Here is a 25,835-nt window from a genome sequence, read left to right on the forward strand (position 1 = left end):
GGGACGTGATGGTCATTTTTGTAACTGCTGTTAACCTGTTTTGAAGCCCTGAAGCCTGTGCCCTCTTTCTTTACTATTTTTTTGTTTGGTTGTTCCTTTCCGTACTTAGCAAGCCCGTTTTCCTTTAACTTTCCCTGATTGCTTAGGTTTTCTTCTGAGCTTTTCTCTGTTTCCTACATCTATGTATTCAGACCTGAGCATAATACACATTCTTGGTCAGTCAGTATCAGTGATGAATAGAGTAAATATAACCATCTTTTGCATATGGTGCTCCTGTTAATAAATCTTTCACTTTTTGCATTCAATTCAGTATTAATAGCCCAATTTCAGTTTTGCTGTTAATCCCTTCATCTTGCTTTTTTAAATTCTAACTCTGCTTCCCAGAATGCTTGCAGCCCTTCCCAGGTAACTACAAAATTTTGCAACTTACATTGTTCATCATCCAAATAATAAATGAAAACATTAATCCTACACTGAAAATGCTGTCTGCATTATTATCTGAGGGCCAAGAGGAAGAAGCTGCTTATAGCTGGAGTCCTGCAACCAGTACCTTGCTGCAGCCCTGACCTGTGGAGATGAAGTCATGGAATGGCTTGGTTGTGCTTTGACCCCTTCATTACCTTTCGGGCTGTTTTCTGGTCTTGGTTGCTTATGTTCGTGTCCATACTGTACTGGGGAGCCTGGAACTGGACAAATGAAGTCAGAGATGTTGTAACTATAGGTGCTTAGAGAGTGAATCTTCAGTGAGATAAAAGAAGACAAAGTTCGAAAATGTTTGCATGGATCTGCACACCTGGGTTGATGTTGGTTTGGTTCCTGGGAGTGCTGTGTAAAAATCACCTGTAATTAATTGGATAAAGATATATGTGCACACTTCCATTTCTGAGTAAATTGAGATGCAGCCATGTACAAATGGTCCTTTTTCATGGCTACTAGATAACACTTTAAGAAAAATAAATCTTTGATCAGATACCAGTATTTGAAGTGTGATTTTGTGAATTGTATAGACAATAGGAGAAAGGGAAGAAAGAGAGTATCTCTACTTCAAACCCTTTTCTTTCATGCTGTTTGCTTGGAATGTAGTCTGAATTGTTTTTCTTTTATGTGTTTTAGTATACCTGACATACTCAGAAACACTTTATTTTATCCTCTGCACTGGCATTTCCAAAAATGAAGTGACCAAGAGAAGCTGCTAGAGAGTCGGAAAGTTGCAAGGACCATAGCTTACAGTTAAGGCAGATGTGATTGCAACATCTGTGCCTAGGAAAGCTTCAGTCTGATCCACCTTCTGTCTTCAGGATTTCTGAGATTCCAGAAGCACAAGTGGTGCAGATAAGACATGTCCTTTGAGGTTTTGAAATGTCTCTGCTTAGATTGTAAGGCTCTTCCTTATTAGGCCCACAGGAAGCACATCTCCTATAGTGCAGCCAAATTGGTATTATTAAATACTTCTTCTCAGACTCTCCAGTGGTAACTCTTCTCCGTAGTGGCGTTATTTGGGTGGTTGCCTCTCTGTATTGACTAGCTGAGTATGTGGCCTCAACGTGTAACTGTGCATGGTAATTTCTGACTTGTGACCTGTGATGGGATCCAAAGAAGAGTTCATAGAGGGCTTTTCACTTTTTTCCTTAAATTGGACTCTCCAGTGCTAAAACTTGGAACTTCTAAGTTGGAATCTTCATTAGAACACTATGAGGAATAATAGGAAGAAAAATCCCAAAGCCTGCATCAGACAAAATTTGTTTTCTTTATAGATTCTCCCCTTTGCTAACTATGTTTTTGCAAAATGGGTCTTTGCCCATTATTCTCAGTGCAGCAGCTGCTTTGGTTTCTGGGTAGCATAAAATTCTGCATATTCACTCCTGGGTTATTAAGAAAACCCTGGCCTTTTCCATCATCTTTGAGCAGCAGTTGTATGTCTACTTTATGATCTTGGGACTCTTATGCATACATTTGAGTTCCCTGCTTGCTGTGCTTTGCCTCTGCTGTTGCGTCGTGCTCTTGAAGGCTGTGCCAGGTGAGATGTGCTTGCTTTTCTTTTATCTTTCAGGTGAGCTCCTCTGGCCCGCTGTGCAGCCTGTAGGAAGATGCAAGCCGATGGCCTTCCTCTGCTCCAGCTCTAACCTTTTTGAAAGGACTTCACTTAACGCAGTGCCCAGTGGGCAAAGCAGGTATGCTCTGTGGGAGTGCAACAGAAAACAGAAATGGAAAGATTTATTGCTGTAAGTTCAAGAATATGTTCTTCAGAAGAAACAGCCTGTAAGTAATATATTAAAAGAGGAACTGGATGAAACATGAAGACAACCTCCAAATGAGAAAAGCAGGTGGTTTGCATTATTTCCTTCATGTTTAGTTTTTATGTTGGTGTCATCATAACAATGCATGACAAATGAATATGCTTTTCTGTCAGTGATGTTTAAAATTTGATTACCTGAATATTTGTTATTCAGTGCTTAGAAATATTTGGTGAATTTTATGCTTCACTGGAATCATAGAGTAATTTTGGAAGTTGAACAGTGTATTTCATTGCAGACTATCCTAAAATTATTTCTTAATTGTTTGGATGCATTAGTATTACATTTAAAAGTGTAAACTATGAAAATGTAGTTAGTAAATTCTGTGCAAGAAGTGAACTCTATTCTGTTTTCTGGTGTTAATTATGCAAGTTTGAAATTTCTCAGTTTCATTTAAAGGTAGGGCTTTTTATTTGTGTGTAGCCATTGAAATAAATTAGCTGTACAAGAAAATACTAATAAATGAGAGATGCCTGGAGTTGGCTCTACTAACTGAAACAGTTTAATTAATCCATCATCAGGGATGATGTTTCTTAGCAACACAAAGTATTTTCAGCTGGGGTGCTTTCACGAACTTTCACATTTTTCTTCAAATACAGCCTTGGTAGCGTTTTATGTGACCTGAAGTTTGTCCATCTGTCCTGAAGCTCCCAATACTTCTCTGTTCCTTACAATGACCAAATGATCTGATACACACTTTTTTTTTTAGCTTAATAATACATAACTTGACTTAGAGAATCATTTCGAATGTCAGATTTTCCAAAGGTTTCTGGGAAATTATTTGTTGCTCTGTATAGCAAAGCTAAAAGTTATTGAAAATGTGTTATAGTTTCATAATAAAACAGATAAGAAAAATATTGGCTTGGGAGCTAACTAAATGCTTTCTGATAGCCATAGCCTCAGGGGGGATACTTGAATCATTTGTAATAAAGAGATATCTTTGATATCTTTTGGTGAATTGACTAGTATTCTGTTTAGATCATAATTTATGGAAAACCTGGCTTGATACACAGTGTTACATTATCAAATTGTTTGGGTGTAAGAATTGCCTTTACGTATGGTTAGGATTTTCAGTGTTTATTCTTTTAATGTGCTCTATGAAATCAGAAGAAGCTGTTGGTATATTAATACTCTACCTTTATTTCTTTCCATTTTTTTTAACGTGTCAAACTGATTTGATCAGTGCAGTTACAGCTCAGAGTTGCTGGGTAGATTTGGCTTGCTTAGTAAACCCCTTCAGGTATATAACAAGTGTTACTCAGTGCTGAGAGCAAGCATCTTCCAAATACAAGGTATTATTTTGCTTTGAGAAATAATAAATTTTTTTTACTTTTCGGTAAAATGCTCTGAAAACTTAGGTAGTTCTGCGTGTGAATGGTAACTAAGCCCCTGCTTATTTCTTGCTTTGAGAGGAAAAGTTTAGTGGTTATAGGATGAAAGCAGTGTGTAGTGGTAAGTGCTTGAAAAATGTTGTGATGAGTTAATGATTACTTAGCTTATTTTACAAAGAAGGTGTACAGAAACCATTTTAAATAGTGGGAAAAAGTATTACAGAAATACTGGTTTGATTCTTCCTCATAGTTAACCCCCTCGCCCCCCCCACATTGCAGCTCACACCATCTTAGCTTTATTTTACCAAGCTCCACATTGCAGCTCACACCATCTTAGCTTTATTTTACCAAGTTTTCATAGAATCATAGAATAGTAAGGGTTGGAAAGGACCTTAAGATCATCTAGTTCCAACCCCCCTGCCATGGGCAGGGACACCTCGCACTAAACCATGTCACCCAAGACTGTCCAGCCTGGCCTTGAACACTGCCAGGGATGGAGCATTCACAACTTCCTTGGGCAACCCATTCCAGTGCCTCACCACCCTCACAGTAAAGAACTTCTTCCTTATATCTAACCTAAACTTCTCCTGTTTAAGTTTGGACCCATTACCCCTTGTCCTATCGCTGCAGTCCCTAATGAAGAGTCCCTCCCCAGCATCCTTATAGGCCCCCTTCAGATACTGGAAGGCTGCTCTGAGGTCTCCACGCGGCCTTCTCTTCTCCAGGCTGAACAGCCCCAGCTTTCTCAGCCTGTCTTCATAATGGGAGGTGCTCCAGTCCTCTTATCATCCTCGTGGCCCTCCTCTGGACTTGCTCCAACAGCTCCATGTCCCTTTTATGTTGAGGACACCAGAACTGTACACAGTACTCCAAGTGAGGTCTCACAAGAGCAGAGTAGAGGGGCAGGATCACCTCCTTTGACCTGCTGGTCACACTTCTTTTGATGCAGCCCAGGATACGGTTGGCTTTCTGGGCTGCGAGGGCACACTGCTGGCTCATGTTCAGTTTCTCATCACCCAGCACCCCCAAGTCCTTCTCCACAGGGCTGCTGTGAATCTCTTCTCCGCCCAACCTGCCTCAGATTGCCCCGGTGCAGGTGTAGGACCTTGCACTTGGCTTGGTTGAACTTCATGAGGTTGGCATTGGCCACCTCACAGACATGTCAAGGTCCCTCTCGGTGGCATCCGTTCCCTCCAGCGTATCAACTGAACCACATAATTAGTGTCATTTGCAAACTTGCTGAATGTGTATCAGTCCCACTGTCCATGTTGCCAACAAAGATGATGAACAAGATCGGTCCCAGCACCGATCCCCAAGGGACACCACTTGTAACTGGTCTCCAGTTGGACATTGAGCCGTTGACCACAACTCTTTGCATATGGCCATCCAGCCAATTCTTTATCCACTGGGTGGTCCATCCATCAAATTTATGTCTCTCCAGTTTAAAGACAAGGATGTAGTGCGGGACCGTGTCAAACTCTTTGCACAAGTCCAGGTAGGCTGACGTCAAGTGCTCTGCCGTTATCCATCAGTTCCATAGCCCCATCATAGAAGGCCACCAAATTGGTCAGACAGGATTTCCCCTTAGTGAAAGCCGTGTTGGCTGTCACCAACCACCTCATCATTTTTCGTGTGCCTTAGCATGCTTTCCAGGAGAATATGTGCCAATATTTTGCCAGGCACAGAGGTGGGACTGACTAGTCTGTAGTTCTCTGGGTCTTCCATTTTCCCCTTCTTGAAAATGGGGGTTACATTTCCCTTTTTCCAGTTGTTGGGAACTGACTGCCGTGATTTTTCAAATATGATGTACGGTGGCTCAGCAGCTTCATTCACCAGCTCCTTCAGGACCTGCAAATCCCAAATCTGCCTGACCTTTTCAAGGTACTCCCCTTTGACCTGGAGGATTGATGAAAAAACTATCTGAGCCCCAGAGCCCCTAACCACCTCTCCCAGGGCTCTGTAGTCCTCCTTAATGTTCTCCAGGCTACTGGTGTCAATATCACTAGGACCCACATGGACCACAAGAAGTGGGTAATAATCAGCAGGAGTTACTAGACCAGGCAGCCTCTTGGAAACATCCCTGAGCTGACCCCCTGGTAGGCAACACACCTCCCTTGAGACTGGGTCAGGCCGACAGATGGGTGCCTCTGTGCCCTTCAAACTAGAGTCACCTACTGCTATGACCCACCGCTTTTTCCTGGAGGCACTACTAGTGATCGTCTTCACTGGTGCATCAGCAGGTTGTTCATTTGGCAAGGTGTGTATTTCCTCCTTAGCCCCGTGCAGAACTGAGAAGCCCCTTGCTTTTAATTGTCCTCTTCCTCCTTTTTTTGTTGGAGTATTTGTTACTAGATCCCAGCTTCCTGGATTAATGTCCTCCTTTTCTGTATGTGCTATGGAGACACTTGTGGCCCCTGCACAGTTTGGGCTGGAGCAAGCAGTCCAGCTCTCTCTCAGCTTCCCTGACAGCCTCCCGCAGCTCAGCCCCTGCTGCAGGAGGACCTCCACCAGGGCGCACCGAGTGCGGCCCTATCCATTGTGCACCCTTGCCCCGAGGGACCAGTGGAGGCACTTTGTGCACTCCGAGCTCTGCGCTGCAGCCTCCCCTCTCATCGGCACTGTCTGGTGCCGACGCTGCCACCGCCGGGGCAGCCAGACCGGGCCCTGATCCTGAGGCCAGTGATCCGTCCCCGGGCCGTGTTTTACGCGCTCAGGCGGTGCCGTCCCTCCTGATACCGCCCCCTGTCAGTCCCTCCTCGCGTCAGCAGAGCTGCCGGCTCCTGGCGAGGCCTGTCAAGGGCTCGAGGCTCCTTCGGCGGCTCTCGCCGCTCAGAACTGAGGCCCCTGGACGCGGTGTTTCCCCTCGCTCCGGGGTTAAAGGCTCCTCTCTGGAGATACGTCGGCAAATGACGTTTTCATATGTGCACATATAGTCTTTGTATATACACATAATATGCAAAAACAAACAAAAAAAAAATACTTGGAAGAATTAGTGGGAACCTGATATACAGGTTTTATTGATGGTGTTACAGACTGTATACGGTGTTAATGCACGAGGGAGGATTTAGAGACCTGAGAGCTGCCAGCAAAGTCTGTGCTCACTTTGTCATTTAACTGGATGCTTTTCTGTAAGGATGACATCTCCCAAGTGAAGATACTCATAAGTCCTGTGTGATTTCAAGTTAAATGGCTCTGGATGTGTATTTGGTGTTTCCAGTTTGGGGTCATTTAATTGCACAGCCAAGCTTAGACATGTTGTTTAAGATCATCTTTGTTGCAGTGTAGGCATTTCGTAGCCTGGTTTTATTGTCCAGTATCTTGCAAGATCTCCAGGTGTTTCTTAAGAGTCCTTTGAAGAATCACCTAAGTTGGAAGCTGCTTCTTCCACAGCAAACAGTATCCGAAGAAAGAAGGAAAGAAAGTCTTAGTGAACAGCTTTGCTAGCAACATGGGCTTTGGCCCTCAAAGTATCAACCCTTTGATAATGGCAGCAGTCAGTTATGTCTGATGTTGCCTTACCTGTAAGTTTGAACTACGGCAGCTCGCAGAAACGTCAGGGCTCTGTCTGCTCCCGCTCCTGCAAGGCTTTGTCGAATGTGGTGACAGACTTTGTTTTCATGCCTGCCTTAGAATCCTCGTATTGTCTGGGAAGGTCGAGAATCAGTTGTAGGCTCTCCTAGCCCTTTCAGGTGAATAGAATGAATAGAAAATTCGTTGCTTGTAGGCGTATGCAGAGTTTGCAGTTGTGGTGGCTCCTCTGGGTAGTTGCACAGTCTGATGTCGTGGATGTTTGCTGAAGACTGGTGTTTTACCCTGCAATAAAATAATGTACCTATGGTCACGTTGTAGACCCATATTTGCATCTCGAATTGTGGTATTTTGTTCTGTAATGCTGTGTATATAAAGTCTGACTGTAAAGCTGGTAATATACTTTTCAGAAAGTCAAATTTAAAAGATTTTTAAGCATTGAAATCTCTTCATAATTGAGACTTTATTTTTCTAGCTGTAAAAGTAGTGTCGAAATTGACAGAACTTATAAAGATTTCCACAGGCAAGTGTGCACAACCTGTTTAATAAGAAACCAAACCTCCCAAATACTCTCCAGAAATTAGTTTTAAATTCCTGTTTGTAACTTGTTCAAGCCACTGGACCTTAAAGCCATTTAGCACACTTTGGCAATATCTAGTCTGTGGTTGGGTATAAGAACAGTTTAATTTTGGGAAAGGCTTCATTTGGGGTAGAGAAATGAATAATTCCATGGGATTCACAAGGAAAATACAGCTCTCTGCTGTGAAGTATTGGAGACAATGCTGGTGGAGATGCATCAGTCTAAGAGGGGAGAGAGGAGGGAGGGCCTCTAATAATATCCCTTAACTTGGGCACTTTTTGTATATAGCAGAATGGTTACTTAGGATAAGCAAATGATAACAAAATGTCACCTGAGTGCTGTGCTAAAGAAAAAAATATTACCAGATGTTACTTTTAAACCACAGCCTCTCTAGCCTGACTGAAGCAGTTGCTGTGGACCTTCTCTCTTACCCCTGCTCCCTTTTTTTCAGGCGGGGCTTCTGCCCATATTCTATGCACTTCCCTGTGGGTGGGTATGAAGATACGAAGAATTGATGAAAGTTATCTTTTCGAAGGTAGTAAAAGGTCTGGAGTAAGTCTAACAAATAGATAGGGATAACTTGTAAGAAGGAACACATAGTGTCAGAACTGTTAGGAGTTTTCAAAAACTACTTCGCATCTTCATCCGTCCATGGTTCAAATAAAGAACATACACTTTGTGGCCTGCAGCACGGTACAAGTTGTACTTTGCTAGCTTTTTGTTAAAGTGATGAACATATTATTTGAATTTTAGGAAAGGCAATTTGAAAACATGCTATATTTAGGATTTAGTCTTGAAGTTACAAGAATAACTAGTGTTTTTTGCTGTTGCATCTTTTAATGTTCATGTGCAAAGTATGATGTGATCAGATTTGTCACTGGGAACATTTAGTTTTTCATGCAAAGTATTTTTGGGCAGCTCTTATTTGGAAGAACATGGGATGGAATATGAAAGAACTAGTCTGAAATTACCATTTATGTTAAAAGGTCACAAACTATAATTGTTTGGATGCTATTTCTGCAGTTAGTCTGCAAAAATGGAGAAGATGAATACAAACCAGTCAGGCAAAAGCATTTCTCAAGGTGGGAGTTTGTCTTTGGGGTTCTCATCATTTAACATAGCTATGTCTTTTTGGAGACTTGGGAACTAAATGAATTTATTCTAGTTGGGATCTGGACACACTTATGAATGAGAGTCAATCATAGAATCATAGAATAGTTTGGGTTGGAAGGGACCTTCAGAGGTCACCTAGTCCAACCGCTCCTGCAATGAGCAGGGTCACCTTCAACTAAAGCAGATTGCCCAGAACCACATCCAGCCTGGCCTTGAGTGTCTCCAGGGATGGTGCATCCACCACCTCTCTGGTAACCTGTTCCAGTATTTTACCACCCTCATTGTAAAAAGTTTCTTCCTCGCATCCAGCCTGAACCTCCTGTCTTTTAGTTAAAAACCATTACCCCCCTGTCCTGTCACAACAAGCCCTGCTAAAAAGTCTCTCCCTTCTTACTTGTAGGCTCCTTTTAAGAACTGAAAGTCGGATGTCTTTCCATTATGTATTGTATTTGCATGTTACTCATAAAGTGTGAGAGTTTGCATGAAAGCAAATGGGTATGGTTCCATTCAGCCTGTCTCTAGAACACAAAGCTGTTTTGTGTTGTCAATAAAATTCATAAATACTCTACATTACTGAGCTTTATTTCTGGCCAAGAAACAGTACATGAAAGTGTTATGATATCTTTAATTGCCATATTTTTAAAGTCTCCATTTTGAGTGTGCATACCTCTCCCTGGCTCTGACTCATTAGAAGATCTTGTGAAACATGCTCGTCTTTGCAGGTCATTCTGCTGAGCAGGTTGTGGGGTGTGATGGATGTGGGAGAGGTTGAATCTCGCATATTAATGATGTTGTTTTGACACAGTAGTGTACTGCATTATCAAGGAGGAGGACCTCCTTCTGATGAGGCCCTTCTTTTGTACCTCTGTAGTATGGAATGAGAGCCTGTCTGACATAAATGTGTTGCTGTGTTTGAGGCCTTAACTGGGAGTTCCTGAGATTAGAAAAGTAATTGGGTCCTTAAATCCCAGTCAGCCGAGCAGGGTGGAGAGAAAACACCCTTCACAAGTTCATAAGAATATTTAGAGTAGTAGCAGTTATCCTCTATGGCTGCCTACCAATAGCATGGTTTTGTTCTTGTCTTGGCTATAGCTGTGTCTTGGAAGAGAAGTTTCTCTTCCAAGCGTTGTGTTGCATATAAGGTCAGGGGGTCAAAATTTTTATATTTTCCATTTGCTAGTCTGAGCCTTCAATCCCAACCTTCTTCCCCCAAGCTTTTAATACTCTAATAACCACTTTTCCATGTACTCTTCTATGAAGCTTGATTACCTCTGCTTTCATCAGTTAACTGTCTGAAGCCAGGGAAATCAAGCTTTCAGTGATACCTCTGTATTAACAAAGTACAAAGACGCTTACTTCCACGTTAACATGCTTTCCAAACTCTGGAACCAGTTTCCTGTATTTGCTTGACAAAATAGTTTTGTCTGTAGTCTTCAGTAATACTGCGATGCTTGTGTCCCATAACTCCAAATCTCTTTCTGTAGAAACTTTTCATAGTCTCTTTTATTTGGAGAGTTGGCAGGTATTATGCCCTATTCAAACGGAACAATTTTATTCTTAACACAGTCTTAAAATGTAAAAGCAAAACATTGAGCTGTTTGCCGCTAATTTTACTTAAATGGGTTTTGAAAGAAGGGAAGAAATTTGATCATCTTCTGATCATTCAGGCATTTAAGTAAAAATACTATGCTTTGGTAACTTTTGGAAGCTTTATGTAAACTTTTATAGCCTGTTAGGTTTTTTTAGTCTTCTTTTATAATTTTTATTTTATTTGCAGAGGCTTCTGTAGACTGTAGGATTTACAAGCCTGGGCCAGGCTTGCTTTTACAATGCCTGGCAGTGTAACATCAGGTAGTGTAATGTGCCTTGACTGGTATGACTCAAGACGATTGCAACCCACACCTCTTCTCCTTCCCACAAATAATGTTTTTTTTTTTTTATCTGTCAGTATTGCTATTTTGTAACGAGGACTGCTAAAACTAATCAGTCCTTTTCTGTAGGTAAGGTATGTTTGAAGTAAAGGTGATATGGTAGGCTGTTGCCTAGGTCAGTGTAGATGCTAGAGTAAACACTGTTTTAGAGCATTGCATAGAAACTGCTTGGGCTTAGGTGCTGCAATATGAGGTTTTGGTCTAGATTTTATATTCTGGAAGAGAATTAATAGTCTTGAGAAGACTGCCTCTTTATGGGACAGTTAGCATAACCGTGGCTTATGCTAAAAATATGTAACACCAGTTAGGCAGCTGGCACTCCGCACCTACATTTTACTATCCATCCTGTGCTGTTTAGTGTTTTTTGTGTTCCAGGCGGGCTATACTGAAGCTTGTTTAATGAGTGGCAGTTTGTCTCATGAGCATGATACTTTGGTAATAAGAGCTATGACTTTGGAGGTGGCTTCTTTCTGATTCAGTAAGCAAGCGTTCCGTTATACATTAGTTTCGAAACAAGCTATTGTTGTGTGTGTATGTATATATAAAGTGTAGAGCATCCTGAAATAGGTACAATGGAATCCTAGTTTGACAAAAGCGAGAATCTAAGTAGTTCTGTATTCAGATTTCATGATCTATATTTCATATGAAAGGTGGACCTTTGCAGGGCCTATTCTTTTAAAGTAAAGAATAGGCTGATTTGTTTGTCCCACAGCTGGAAGGACAGGGGGAAATTTGGTTGATGTTATTGTTTTTCAGCAAGAATATCACAAGGAATAATAAGGGCCAGTTGCTGAGATTGCAAAGGACTGTGCAGGCCCCAGGTATCTTTAACTATGATTCTTTGTGCGAAGACTCATTCTGTGTAATAAAAAAAAAAATAAAAAAAAAAAAAAAAAGGTGCCTGAGTTTGGACCGAACACTGATTCAGGTCAGGAAAAATGGCATCCTTCCCATTGACTTAAAATGGATATGTGAGGCTTTTGTATGATGGCTCATATAGATGAAAGCGAATGGGCATTAGATTACACATTGGTTGTTCTGATTATCACTTGAACTGCTTAGCATGTGTAACCTGGTAAGCATTTGCTGGTATTGTATTTAACTGTACAGATGCTATTAGAACACTATATTCTGAATTTTATTTAATTTGTGGTGGTGGTCTAAAGCTCTACAACTGGAAGAGTTTGAGGCAGAAAGGTAAATGATCAAGAGCATGCACATTCTGCATGGGGAAGATGTGGAGTGTCAGGTTTTTTTAACATCTGGTGATCTATAGCGTGCTTTTTACTGCTATAAGAATATGTTGAAAATTATACTTTTAAGTCAATATTAACCTATTTACAGTATCATATATTAGATATGTAAATGCTTTCTTTCAGACAAAAGGATTCTGCCCAGCCATTTGTGTGACTTAAGAGCTGAAGAAAATTTTCTGTTTCCAGCCTCTTAATTGTTCTGTAATCTGTGGAGTACAAAGAATTAAATGTGTCCAATCTTGAACATTTGGTAATTTGATCATTCTCAGGGAGATGGTTTACAGTTTGGATCTTGGATGTGGGGCTGGGAGTTTGGCATATTGACAGGTTTGTTTTTTTTAAAGGTTGAATGCTGTTTGAGCCTGTTGCCTCTGCTTACAAGACTTTCCCAGAGAAAGCCTCAGGAACATTTTATAGCATCCAAATATGAGACTGAGGCATTGTCTTTAAGCGTTTTAAATAATTTTAAGATCCATTGAAGGGATATGTTCAGTCAGATGGGCAGGGGTCACTCCTCAGAACTGAAAGAGAAACCTGATGATTTGAGGTGTGGTCAAGGTTTTAGCAGAGCTACTACAGAAAATGTGAAGCATTGGGAAGAGGTTGAAAACGTGTATTTTTTGTGGGCCCCCTCTCTTTCCTTTGCCTGAAAGATGAAAAGATCCAAGAGTACATGCATGTGGAGAGAATGTACGGATTGCAGTATGTTATAAGTGTACATTTGTATGTGAGTTTGGCTGGACAGTGATTCTGCCCAGTGTTAGGACATTAATGTTACCTGTTCTTGTGGGAGGAGCTGCAGGTCTCCCAGGGTCTCAAGTGAAGTACCCCACCTGAAAGGCTGATGTTGGGATGTACAGTCAAATATATCTCATTTTATTTTACCAGTCTCTTACACATAAGTAGTCTTAGGAGGGCCTGGTAAGCATGATATTACTGGTTTTTTTCCTTTCCATTTGTGTTTTAAATGAGACCAGTCACTAGTTTTGTTAGTGGATTCTCATGCATCTTACACAGCCATTCCTTCTGCTTGCCATCCTCTGCTCTCCCTGCTTTTGCATCAGTCTGGGTTGTGGCTCTGCACTTGATTTAAAGTCAATAAAAATCTCTATCAGAGCTTCTGTTAGTGTTGAAAGTCTGTAGTCACTTAGGGTATTTTTATGCCACATGAGCTTAGGAAAGCAGATCCTAAATGTGACTCTGATTTTTTCAGGGGGAAAAATCCACATATTTTCATTGTTAGTGGAAACTGTAGATGAGAACCACAAAGAGGAGCACTGAGGGGCAGCCTCTGTAGGTTGTCCACGGTGTATTTGGTCAAAAAACAAACAGTTTAAGGAATGTGACATGTGGTTCTTGGTGCAGAAAAAAGCTTCTGTATGCCTAATACATTGGAAAACATTTGTTCAAGAGCACGTCTTCCTTGTGCAAAATTTGCCCCTGTATTATTACTAAGGTCAGTATCCACATAGGTTATCTCATACATACTGAATGTGGTGCCCAAGGTCAGTTTTGGCTTGTAAATGAACTTGAAGGAATGTTTAGTTCGGTCATATTAAAAAGATCTATATAAGTTGGTTGGTTAAAAACTTATGTACTACTGCTCTTCCTGGAGTTGTCGTCAGTTCCTGATCAAAAAGTAACAGTTGTAAATGAGATATTGTGTCCTGCTTAACAAATGAAGTTTGTGGAAATAATCCTTACATGTATACACACATTCACTGACCGATTCTCTTTTAAGTGAATCGGTATTAATTATAAGGTAAAAGTTTACTGTTCTGGATGTTTAGGGAGATTTTCCTATTCCTTACTAAACCTTGATGTGAAAAAATGTGTTGTCAATTTTGTGAGAGTAATAAATATGTTGTACTGTTAATTGAGGAGTATCAGAGTGACTCTGTGAGTCAGGGAGGAATTATCAAAATTCTGTTTCATGAAAATCAAATAAACTCAGGTTCTGGATCATGTGGGCAAGTTCATGTGTCCCTGTAGTTCTTTGAACATCCTGGCTTTACTATTCGCTAGCAAAAAAGTCTCTGCACTTGATCATGTGTTGGCATGTTCACCAAGAATCAGCATTCCTCTTCTGTATTATTTCTTGATAGATTATTCATTAATCCTTCAAAAGTACTGGACTGCTTAATGGAGTCAGAATAAAAAGGATGCATTTTCAGAAAGTCTTCAGTGTGTTATGTTTGCTTTCTGCGTTTCACTTAAGCATTAATCAATTAACAGATTTTGATTCTAGTCACTTCTCAGGTTAGATCTCAGCGATACGTGGATGGCTAATGTACTCTGTAAATTAGGTGTGAAAGGGTTGGAGAAATGCACAAGCTGATGCTGTGCAGAGCCAAGTTGGGTTTGGCCTGGCTTTATTTTAGCTTGCAAATTTATTTTAGGTTGCTACCTTGTGAATGCAGGGCAGTCTGGCAAGGCTAATGCCAAGCTGGAGCTAATCGGCCGTCCTGGGTCTAAACTGGTCCTGTAGAAAGCTGCTGAGATACTTACTTTCTACCTGTACTTCTGCATCCATTTTGTTGCTTGAGTTGTCTTTTTTCTGGGGCTATCCTTTTCCTCCTGTTCCAGGTGATGAAGGGACGACTTGGTCTCTTTTTGCAGCTCATGTTGTAGTGCAGCTTTGCAACTCTAAGCCCCATTTGATTAATATTACCAGTGCAGGTTTTGCAAGTGGAAAAGTCTTTAAATAGTTTCCTGAAGCATCTGTTGCGAGGAGGTGGTTGTTCTGGGGCCGGTTGGAGGCTTGTACCCAAAGGAGCATCGCAAGGAGGTGAACACCCCAACTAGCAGCAAACTCGTGTGGCTTCTGCCTGCCCCATCACCCAGCAGCTGGATTCTAGAATCATAAAATGGTTTGTGTTGGAAGGGACCTTAAAGACCCTGTAAAGATCTAGTTCCAACCCCCCTGCCATGGGCAGGGACACCTTCAACTAGACCAGGTTATTCAAAGCCCCGTCCAACCTGGCCTTGAACACTGCCAGGGATGAGGCAGCCACAGCTTGTCTGGGCAGCCTGTGTCAGTGCTTCACCACCCTCACAGGGAAGAATTTCTTCCAAATTTGTTGCACAGCAGCTTGTTGTTTGTCGGGGTAAGGGAGAAGGAAGCAGGTTACTTGGGAAGCCGCTTTTCATCCTCAGCATTTCTTTAAACATTTTAACTCTCAGTGGCTACTACTTTCAAATTTTTACATTCACGTTAGTTTTGCTATCAGCTGTAACTTCCTAAATGTCTTAATAAAAGTGTGAGTGGAATGACTTTTTAAGTATTGCTTGGCTGTCTTGGAATGGATGCTTTCTTATGCTTAAAATTTCTAAAATTATGCGTTGGTAATAGCAAGCCACAGGCCATCAAGTGCCTCAAGTTTGCTTACAGGACCAGAGAGTATTTCAACAAAAGTTTGGTTTGACTACCTGTAAGGATTCTGCCTAAAAATTAAAGCTTAAAGTTCATGATACTATTTAAATACTGAAGAAAACCTAACTAGCGTTTCTTGTGTGTCATATTATTTCAAGATTAGATATATTATAGGTATATTATGATAGGCAGCATGTCTGGATTTAATTAATTATTTATCTAAAGAAATTGGCTTATATATGTGAATAATGGAAAAAGAGAGCAAGTCACGAGAAGTAAAGGTGCAGCTGCCTCCGCTCTTCTGGTAGAGAATCCTCAACTCCTGAAAAAGCAGTCTTGGCAGACAGTAGATGCCAAGGATGGAGAGTTGGGGCTTGTGTGGTCTCCACTTGGTTGAGGTATTTCCCCAAAGTGCTTTTGCCCACTCTGAAATCGCTTAATTGAATGTATCTTAGCCCTAGCATGCATATATTCAGCAACCTGTAAGTTCTGCTCAAGGTGTGAGTTTTATAGGGTTCCTAATGCTCTGTTTGAGGGCAAGGTTGCTATTGCTTTTTTTCTTTAAATTTTATGAGCGTTTTATATAATGATGTTCCTGTAATGCTTTTGGTCATGAATCAGCAAAGCATTTATGTGCATGCTTTAACTGAAGTGTGGAGTTGTCTTGCTGTGCAAATGTTGAAGTCAGTAAGACTATTAATAAAAATTAAGTATCTGCATAAGTGCTCTTTCTAAAAATAAGTCGCTTTGTAACAGCTTTGGGCCATATTTGGGGAGGAGAGGTTTGTTTTTTTCAAATTTTGAAAATAGGTATGTAATTCTCTGAATTGTATGGTGATAAAAATGTAGCAGCAATACCAGAGGGCATAATGTTCATGGGATGGAGTGTGAATTTTCTGTCTCATAAGATGTCACCAAAGCCATTCTTTATTTATTTTTAAATAGAAAATAAAACTGCTGTGGTTTTCATATTGCACAGAGGGTGGTGTCAAGGAAAACTTCAGGAAGTTACTCCTTAAGCCCCTGTAGAAGCACCCAACTTGTACGAAACAGTCAATTCATCATTTTGCTTACCGAGTGCCTCGTTAGAACTCCGTTCTTCTTCTGCCGAGTAAAACCTTGTATCAGTTAAAGTCAGTGCTTCTCAGTGTGAGACTTTGGTTGTGGTGTGTGTCATTTATGTTTTCTATATGTAATTGAAGGTATTAAAAAGTATTTTCAGGAAGTACCTAGTTGTGTTTTCCTTTATATATCAGACAATTTACTCTCCAAATTTACTGTAAAATTACCTTTACAAAATTATCTGGTTTATTAATTCTGATGGCATCTTGGTGAAATAGCATACTTTTATCTCCTAAGTCTGGCTCTTTACCGGACTCAGTTTATCATGCTAGCCTGTTACCTTTTTTTTTGCGTATGTCTTTTAAAAACAGACTCCTTTTTATAAGCCTCAGTATTGCCCACCTGTAGCAAACCAACAAATTAATAGAGGAGGGAAGAAATCACTGGAAACAGAAAAGAGGAACGTTGTTATTGTTTAAATGTGTATAAAGCTGCTTGTACTGTCAGATTCTGATTGCACCTCTGCTGTCTCTTGTAACACTGATTTTTTAAGCTCTCTCAGACGTGCCTTTTGCATGTACATATATAAGCACTGGCCACATTTTTATGCAGGAAATAAGAGACCTTAATGCATGCGATGCGAGCTGGGACAAAACATTGTTTGCCTGAGGTCATACACATATTTGAAGTCAGAAGCAGAATTGGAGCGCAGGTGTTTTCTGAACAGAAGATGATGCTTCTGAGGTGCTTCAGCATGATGTGTTGATATCCCCAAGCTGTTGGTTTTTTACTGCTGCAGTTCTTGGTTTTTATCATTATCATTTATTCTTTCATTATTAGTAGAAACTGAGAATCATTCTTGCATGTGAACACAGTTCAGATTCTTGCTGAAAATCACATGGTTGTTCCTAAAAATGGGGTTCAGGAGGTTCCTATTTTAAGTCATTCATTAATATTGTGGGAGGAGTTGCATATGTTTAGTGTTGGTGCTAAAACTTTTTGTAAAGCATTGTCACATGAACAGAAAGCAAAATTTACATTGTTTGGGGAAAATACCAATGTTGCCATCTTTACTGTGAACACATCAATTGCTCTTTATTGCTTCTAAAATTTGATTTCATTGTGGTGTGGTGAGCTTTTCAATAAACATAGTTGTTTGGTTTATATAACACTAGAATTATTGTTAATGCACAGTTTCATACTGCGAATTACGTGTGTAATACTGTGTCCAGTGGGATCCTGTATCACAAAATTTGCATTGTTATAGTGCTGGTGACATCGTATCTCATACAAAGAACCTAGGGACCTGATACAATATCAGTAAAACTGTCTCATAGGTATGATTCAAACAGTTTTATTAGCAACATATGGGGTATGAAGGAGCCACAGAGGGTAGTTCTGAGTGTAAGGGTGCTGGCCTATCTTTTTCAGCCTGTAATTTTATCAGGCCTCTTCTACAGCATTATTTGTTGCTGCTCTGGGATTGCTGAAAAATAACTACTAATATGATGACACAAAGGATCAGAATAAATTATAATTGTTGACTTTACAAGAAATTCATTGGCAAAAAGGCTTGGATGTCATTTCTGGTTCAGCTTCGGAACTAAGCCACATGTAGAAAATAATATCTTTTTGAAAGTCTTAGGGTTTTCTGGCAACCTTATGCTGTTGTATTGGATGCTTTTGTGATCTGACAGATACAAGGAAGAACCTTCTTCTGGCTGCATTTTAGTTTTTCATCTTAAGCCTGGACAGTGCATTTTGTTTAATTGACACTGGGATATTGAACTCTTGTTCCCCGAATGGAACACATTATGATTAGTCATCTTCAGATAAAGAGTTCATAATTTAAATGTTTTGACATTAAAAACTAGGAAAAATATAACTAGAAAATTACAGTAGTGCTCTGTTTAGTTGTACTTTTTAAAATCACGATATATAGTACATAATTTTTACATGTTATAAAAATGATAAAGTTTGGGGGTTTAACATTTCTGCTAATTGACTAAGAGCCACCATGTGTAGATAGCTGTTAGAGAAAAGTACTTTATGGCTACTTCCCTGATAACTTTTTTAAATGCTTATGCTTTTAAAAACACTGGGCTGTGCAATGCCTCTGCAGAACAGCCTTTGTAGGGAATTAGGACTGTTACATAGACTTTACTCAGAATTACTTCTGAATTATTTTATTGAGGTCTGAATTATTACGTTGAGGTACAGCATGAAAAAAATAGAGTCTGAGGGACAGAACTGGTGAAGATTAGCAGGAGATCTGTGAGGATGGGTCATCTGTGCCTCTGCAGAGCTGGGATCTCTGTGCTGCTCCACTGATGTGGAAGCATCTTTTCATCCATTTTTCTCCATTCATTCTTCTCCATTCAATTTCCATTGTTTCAGTGTAGGTCCATACGTGCAGACATTAGATCTGGAAGGGATCCTGAGAATTGTTCATCTCTTGTTTTCAAGTAGGATGAAACTGGTATGAATCATTCCTGACTTACTTAAATATGCTTAAAATAGTGAAAGAATGTAATTTGGAATTTAATTGCTAAACTTCTTTCTTAAGGTTTAAGTTCTCAATCAAAAGTGGTATTTTAGCGGAAGATACATTAAAATTCAAGTATTTGCTTGCAACACCTCCCAGAACTCAGCGTTACTTGCTAAGATTTTCAAGTGTATTCTCTGCAAGCCATCAGTAAAAATACTGAAGCATACTGGAGTGAGGACAGATTCCTGCCTGTTTCCCATGTTCTGCCATTCTTGTAACAGACTACTGGTACTTCCACCGTACAGTTTTGCATCTTGTGATGTTCCCACATCTTAAAAGTATAACCTAGATCATATTTCCTCTTTTTATTTTATATAAAGTTATGTGAAAAAGACTCACGGAAGTTCTGGTGAATTTCTTGTCGGAGAGGAGAATTAAGATTAGTTTGATGTGAATTTTTAATTTTTTCCCCGACAGATGTTGATTGGCCAGTCCTTTTGGTGTGTACAAATAGATAATTTAATCACTTGTTTTGGTAACCTGTTGATATGGAAGTAAGGATTACTTTAATTATTATTTCTTCATTTTCTTCTCTGGAATAAGTTTTGTTTGTGCTAGCACTTCCTGTCTTTGGGAGCTTTTCTGACTTCTTTGAGCTTTCGAAGATAATTGCAAATGATTCAGGAGCTATTTCAATGAGTTCCTTTAGTATTCAATAGTAAAATGTCTCAGACTTTGCCGGTTTGAATTTATGTTTTGAAAAATATCCTCTTATCCTATTTCTATAATCTCTCTTCAAAAGCTTGGATTGGAAACTCTCTGACAAATTCATTGCTGTTGAGAATCTTAAGTTCTTCTTTGGAGTAAAAAAGTATTAAACCGTGTCATTTTGAGAAATATGTAGACACATGTAATCTAACTTGCAGTCAAGAAGTAGACAGATACCAACTTTTAGGTGCATAAACATCACAATCTTGTAATCTTTGTATCTAATGCAGCTAGTTCTCTGGCTCCAAAGCAACCATCTGTAGGGTGAAATGGTCATTTTCAGTATGAAAAGTCGTCTCTTTCTCTTAGACATCATTAAGCATAAACTTGTACTGTTTTAACGTATTTTTTGCCTTTTTAATGTAACTTTGCTTTTTATGCACCTCAGTACTTTGTCCTTTCCCATATCATTTTTTGTTTGGAGTAGAAAGTTCACACCCACTTTGCCAAAGATGCTAGAGGAGTGATTTCTGAAATTAAATGTTAAATAAAAAAATTATATAAACAGACCTGGACATCACATCACAGGGACTTGAGAACTGTCTCACGAGCCTCTAGAACCACTCATGTTAATTGTTGCATATCTTGTAAATGTGTTTACTTCAAAGTACTGGAAGACTTCCAAAAGGTTTCTGTAGTTAAAAGGGCATAGAGGATGTTGCAGTGGACTTAGCACAGGACACAGTAAAGTAAAGGTTAACTGGGACTTCCGTCAGAGAAGGCTTAAAAGCTGACACTCTTTCCCCTCCCAAGAACAACAACAAAAAAACAAACAAACAAACAAAAAAACCCGAACCAAAAACCAAACCCAAAGCCAGTTAATGCCAATCATTATGGTTTTATGATAGTAGGCTTTGTGAGACAAAGCTGATGTATCTTTCTTTTTTTTTTTTTTTTAATAGAATTGTGTGTCTGGCCTATACTGCTATATTAGACTAATTTCTTTTAAAGCATTACGTCATTACAACATTATATTTTGATAGAAAAACATGGATTATATGTAGCTGAGACACAGAAAAGATTAAAAATGTCCTGTTGCTTAAAGTGTAACTTTTAATGGGGTGAGAAAGACCTACATGTAGTGGGTCTGAAATGTTTGCGTTACACTTAATCAGCAATTTTGCTAGCAATTTAGTTTTGCTGCTTTATTTTTCAGATGATTCAAAGAATACTGGAAAAATATATCCACAGTTAGTCATGTAGTTCAGTCATCAAAATACAGTAAAACTGTAGTTAGTACAGAAAACCTAGTTTGGGAAACCCCATTTTGAGAATATGTGCATGATATGAGGAGAGGAAGGGGAGGGCTGGGACATTTTAGCCTCAAGATGAGTAGGCTTAGGGGCACAAAATGAAATAGAGGAAATTCTGTCTAAACACAGAAGTTTTTCACCGTGAGTTATCAAACGTTGGAACAAGTTGACAAGAGAGGCTGTGGAGTCTTTTAGCTGTGGAGATACTGAGAACTCGATGTGGTCCTAGGGAACCTGTTGTGGTTGACCCCGGTTTGAGCAGAGGGTTTGGACTAGTCAATTTCTGGAGGTCCCCTCCAACCTCATCCATCCCCTGATTCTGTGATGCAGGGGCAGGCTTGGAAGTGTATGTGTGACTATAATGCCATGGTAAAAGGGCTAGTTCAGTCTTTGCATATGCAAAAAAGAGACCATGAATAGACACAGAAAATCTTAACATCAACTTACACAGCACTGCAAGACTGTCATTAATATATTGTCTTGAGTTCTGATAGGGTGGGGTGTTTTCCTGACATGCTTGGAATGATAATGGTGGTCATCTTCTGTAGAGAGGACCTTTAATAGCAGGTGAGGTTAATAGGGTCTTGGGGGAGAGGAGGCAAGGCTCACCTGGCTCCTCCACTGTGGGATTTGATCGAGTGTAAAGTAAAAGAATGTACCTGCTCTTGATGATCAATGGACAATAGGCGATTGTGGACTCTCCTGTCCTTTGCTTTCAGCTGAAGTGTAATCTTTTCCTGCAGACATTACTAGACTGAGGAAATTATTTGGGATAAATATTTGGGTGATGTAGTATTGTGTAGTAGTTTACTTCTGAGCCTGAAACATTTGGGAAGTTGGACCAGATGAGCTCATACCATTTTTTCTCTTCCCCTTCCCTCCCCTCTTCATATAAGCTGTACATAAGTGACAGACCTAAAAGATGGGTGAGCTCTACAGTGAAATGTGAAGAGATGGCAAAAAATGTTTGGCCATTCAGATATGTATTTCTTATTTATCATCCTACCTCCTTCCCCCCAAAATCAAAATATGTGGAATTCCACTGTTCAAGCTAATGGTAGTCAATAGTGAATTGAGACTCTATTTTATATGATAATTAATAAATTCAGTTGTATCTTCAAGTGTAAAAGACACTTGAAGATTCAAAGAAAAACAAGATTAAAAATCTGTTAACTTTTTTGTGAATTTTGCATGTAATGGACATATCAGTCAGTATTTTAAGGGAGTAATCCCTCCTCCCCAGTGTCTAACATTTAAACCAGCTGGGGTTGCCTCTTTTAAGGGAAGGCTTTGTACTTCATTACATGTACATCATATGTGCAACTTCTACACATATAAAAATGCTGTAAGACTGACCTGTTTAAGGAAACAAGCTAGTGTGACATAGTCTGTGTCAGTGCTGTTCCTTCTCCTTTCCACTCTTTTCCAATGACTTCTGAACTCACCAGGCAACTTGTACTAAATTTGATAGAAGAGTAACAACCTTAACCTATGTGTTAAATTAAAATATATGGTCAAGTAACAAAAAGACAATGTTACAGGCTACAATGAGGGAAGGCCGCAGTGTAAGCTCTTATGAGACAGCAGAGAATTCAAGTATTTCTTAGATTGTGTTGTTTATGTTGACACACATTTCTTCTGGTGGCCTAATTGATTTGTATATTTGACTCTAAGGCATCAGAATGGTGCTAGCTCTGGAATTGTGTGTTGTAGTAGCATTATTGGAGGTCTCCGTAGCATGGAGATTGTTTGAACTTTTACAGTCCATTTATTGTAATGAAATTTTTATTGGCTTGTTTGATGCTTGTGAAACTCTCTTCCTCCCTCATCTTGCCATTTCCTTACAGTGGTTATTCTAAACCTAACATCTAGGTTTTTGAGGGATTTTTCAGTTTTAAATTTTAGAAAGTGTCGTGTTAAGAAGCTGCTATTTATTGTAAAGATGCAGGCTTTCCCTGTAATTCTTCACTCAGTCTCTTCAATACTACTAGTACTGCTAAAAGAATATTGTAAAACTATCAGTTGAGTAGTCAGGAGTCTTTTGGGAGTACGTAAATTGTGTAAGAACAACTTTTTTTGTATTTTAAAATTGTGGGGTGAAATCAATTAATGGTATGTCATTTGCAGTGTGATGTAGGAAAGACTTGTGGAATTCGATTGTTTTCAGTGGCAGCCAGCAAGATAGCAAAGCCAGAAGAAAAATTTGTTGGAAAAATAGTGTTTTGGAAAGCTTAGTTCTTGAGTAGTGCATTCTCCTTTAGGTATTACTAAAGAGTAGAAACAGTGAACAAGAGCTTTCGTGAACTACAGTATCTGCAATTTGTAGGTGATACTACTGTCCACGATTGTTGGAGAAGGCATTCTGCCCATAGCTTGGTGTAGAATCGTAGCATAGTTTGGGGTGGAAGGGACCTTCAAAGGTCATCTAGGCCAGCCCCCCTGCAATGAGCAGGGACATCTTCAACTAGATCAGGTTGTGTAGGTGCATCTCTTCCAGGCAGATGGTATACATGAGATTGAGGAAAGGGGCTGAAGACATAAATCATAACATATTACAGGAAATAAGAGACTTGTGGTTATTCACATGAAACCATATGCCAAGGACTATATATGTTTAAGTTATGAAATCCTATATGATTAATGTTTTAATTATTCGTCTGTGACCTAAATTCTGCCATGTTTCAAATTTAATTAAATTTGAGATACAGGAGTAAAAAACAAACTCCAGGCCCTTCCCTTCCCCAAATTGCTTACAACCTCCACAGTGCTTCCTCAGTTGGGGGTTTTGCCAGACACTGAAGACCTGTAATGCCTCTGAGGCTGCTTCTTGCACAGCCGAGCAGGGCCCACAGTAGCCTCATGAGCTGGGCAGAAATGGAAGTCACAGAAACTTAGAAGTAGTGTTGTCTGGGAGAGGACAGGTAGCACAGCTCCTGTTCAGAGCTGGGGAGAAATAGCCTCACGTAGGAAGAACATCTGTCTCACCTCCAGTGCAATCCCCAAGTGCTGTTAAGGTTGGGGGGGAATGTTAGTTCACGCAAGTATTACATGTTGTGGGTTTTTTTTTCCATAAACAGTAGAAATTGTGTATGTTGCAAAAATAGCATTATGATTGACATTATACAGGGTAGGATTTTCAGAAGTTTTCGAGAGTCTTGGCTGAACTGCCATTTCTTAGGAATGATTTAAACATCTGGGTACCCAAGTCTCATTGTAGCTCCATAGGACTTTCAGCTTCTTGTTTTGAAAACGTTGGTCCGAGTTATGTAGGTGTCTTTTCTAAAATACTTTCATCGTACTCAATTTCATTTGGTGTAGAATGTAGGGAAGGAACATGCACTGGAATACTCTGAGCACATGCAAAACAATCGTCAGTCTAAGGGCAGACGGGTGTTTATTGGGGTGAGTGGAGATCAGGTGGAGGCCACCAGTGCCACTCTCAGGGCTGACCAATTTCCAGTTTCTCATTTATTTGCATCAGGCGTATACTGGGTAGGTAAGCACAACTTGTCCATCTGTAACTCATTTCAAGCTTCAGTGTGCAGTTAAGTGGCTCCATAAACCTTAGTGATTTCCACATGTAGGCTTTGATATGCAAGTGTTGTCGTTAAGCGTAAGAGAAAATACTGGGTGCGTCTCAGTTGTTGGTTCCTTTTCTGCACCGTGGTGGTAGTAAAAATGTAAGACAGCATGCAGGTTGCAGGATTATAGAGGTGACAACAGTGTTCTTGGCTGCTCATGTGTAGAAGGATGAGTGCCTCCGAGGACTGTCATCTGCTGTGGACTTCTCCTAAGTCCTGCTGTCCTACACAAATCCTTACCAACTGCACCTTCTGAGCATTCAGCTTGTCCCCATCCCTTCTGGAAGAGCAGTGGGATGAGTTGGAGTGCTGATCATCACGTGGCTTGTGGGGTAAATCTATGCGCTGTATCTGATGCATTTCTGTTGTTTGAAGGCAATTCCTTCTGACTTTGTACATTTTTCTTGTGTGGTCAGTTTTCCTTTTCACGAAAGAGATGCAACTATGTTTTAAATTGAATGCATTTAATTTTTAACAAGGCCACTTGAAAATTTTTCACAATGAGAACAATCGGCCACTGGAATAATCTCCCCAGGGAAGTTGTGGATTCCCAACATTGGGCATTTTTAAGATTTGACTGAACAGGGTGTGGGGATATCTAGTCTAGGTCATGCTTTGACTAGAAAGGTTGGACCAGATGATCCTTGAGGTCCTTCCAACCTGCTGTTCTGTGATTCACTTTTCACAAGTAAAAGCCTAATAGAAGCCTTGCTGATGAAGTAAAAATTTTTTGAAATTATTGGAGTCTTGCAAATGATGAAGCTTAATTTAAAACCAGGAAAACTTCCAAAGTCTCCATTGCTCTTTTAGGTCATTATTGCTAGAAGCTTTTTTTTTTTTTTTTTTTTTGGGGGGGGGGAGGGGGGTTAGTGTTTGTTTTGGTTTCTTTTTTTTTTTTTTTCTTTTTCTCTCCTGAGTTCTGAAAATGTAGCACTTTAAAATCTGATGAATATGAGTTAGTGTAAAGCAAAACAGTATCCTGTGTTCAAATGGTAGCAGCAATGAGTGCTGACAGTTTTGAATCATGTGGTTACTGCTGTGAAGGTACTTCAGAGACTGAAACTAGAACCTGTTCTAACGCTTCCATCTGCGTACCTGTAATTCACATCATCCTTAAAAAGGACTTTACCACACGCTTGCAAAGCGCAGCTTGAAAGCATATGTATCAAATGTCATGCTGCACTTTGGGCTGGAAGTGGCTGAGGTGTAGGGGAAGGTTGCTGTGTTTTTTCAGAGAGGTGTAGCATGGGCTTTTCCCATGCAAGAAGAGGCGAGTG

At 40.0% G+C, this 25,835-nt stretch overlaps 1 protein-coding gene across 20 annotated transcripts in view; it reads left to right on the forward strand.

Moving 5' to 3' along the window:
* The window catches only part of GTDC1 (glycosyltransferase like domain containing 1), a 204,669-nt gene that overhangs the window by 7,694 nt on the left and 171,140 nt on the right, over positions 1-25,835 (forward strand). For 14 of the 20 annotated variants that reach the window (XR_004389911.1, XM_030485913.1, XM_030485911.1 and 11 more), the window contains exon 2: positions 2,051-2,327. The exons of 1 other annotated variant lie outside the window; for it this stretch is intronic. Coding sequence is in view for 15 of the 19 variants with exons in the window: in XM_030485913.1 (XP_030341773.1) it covers positions 2,288-2,327 (40 nt within the window). In the remaining 4 variants the exon portion in view is untranslated. The remainder of the gene's footprint in view (positions 1-2,050; positions 2,328-25,835) is intronic. 5 more of the 20 variants (XM_030485916.1, XM_032919925.1, XM_030485922.1 and 2 more) reach the window with 2 other exon arrangements.

This window comes from Strigops habroptila, chromosome 5 (genome assembly GCF_004027225.2).
Source record: "Strigops habroptila isolate Jane chromosome 5, bStrHab1.2.pri, whole genome shotgun sequence".
NCBI lineage: Eukaryota > Metazoa > Chordata > Aves > Psittaciformes > Psittacidae > Strigops > Strigops habroptila.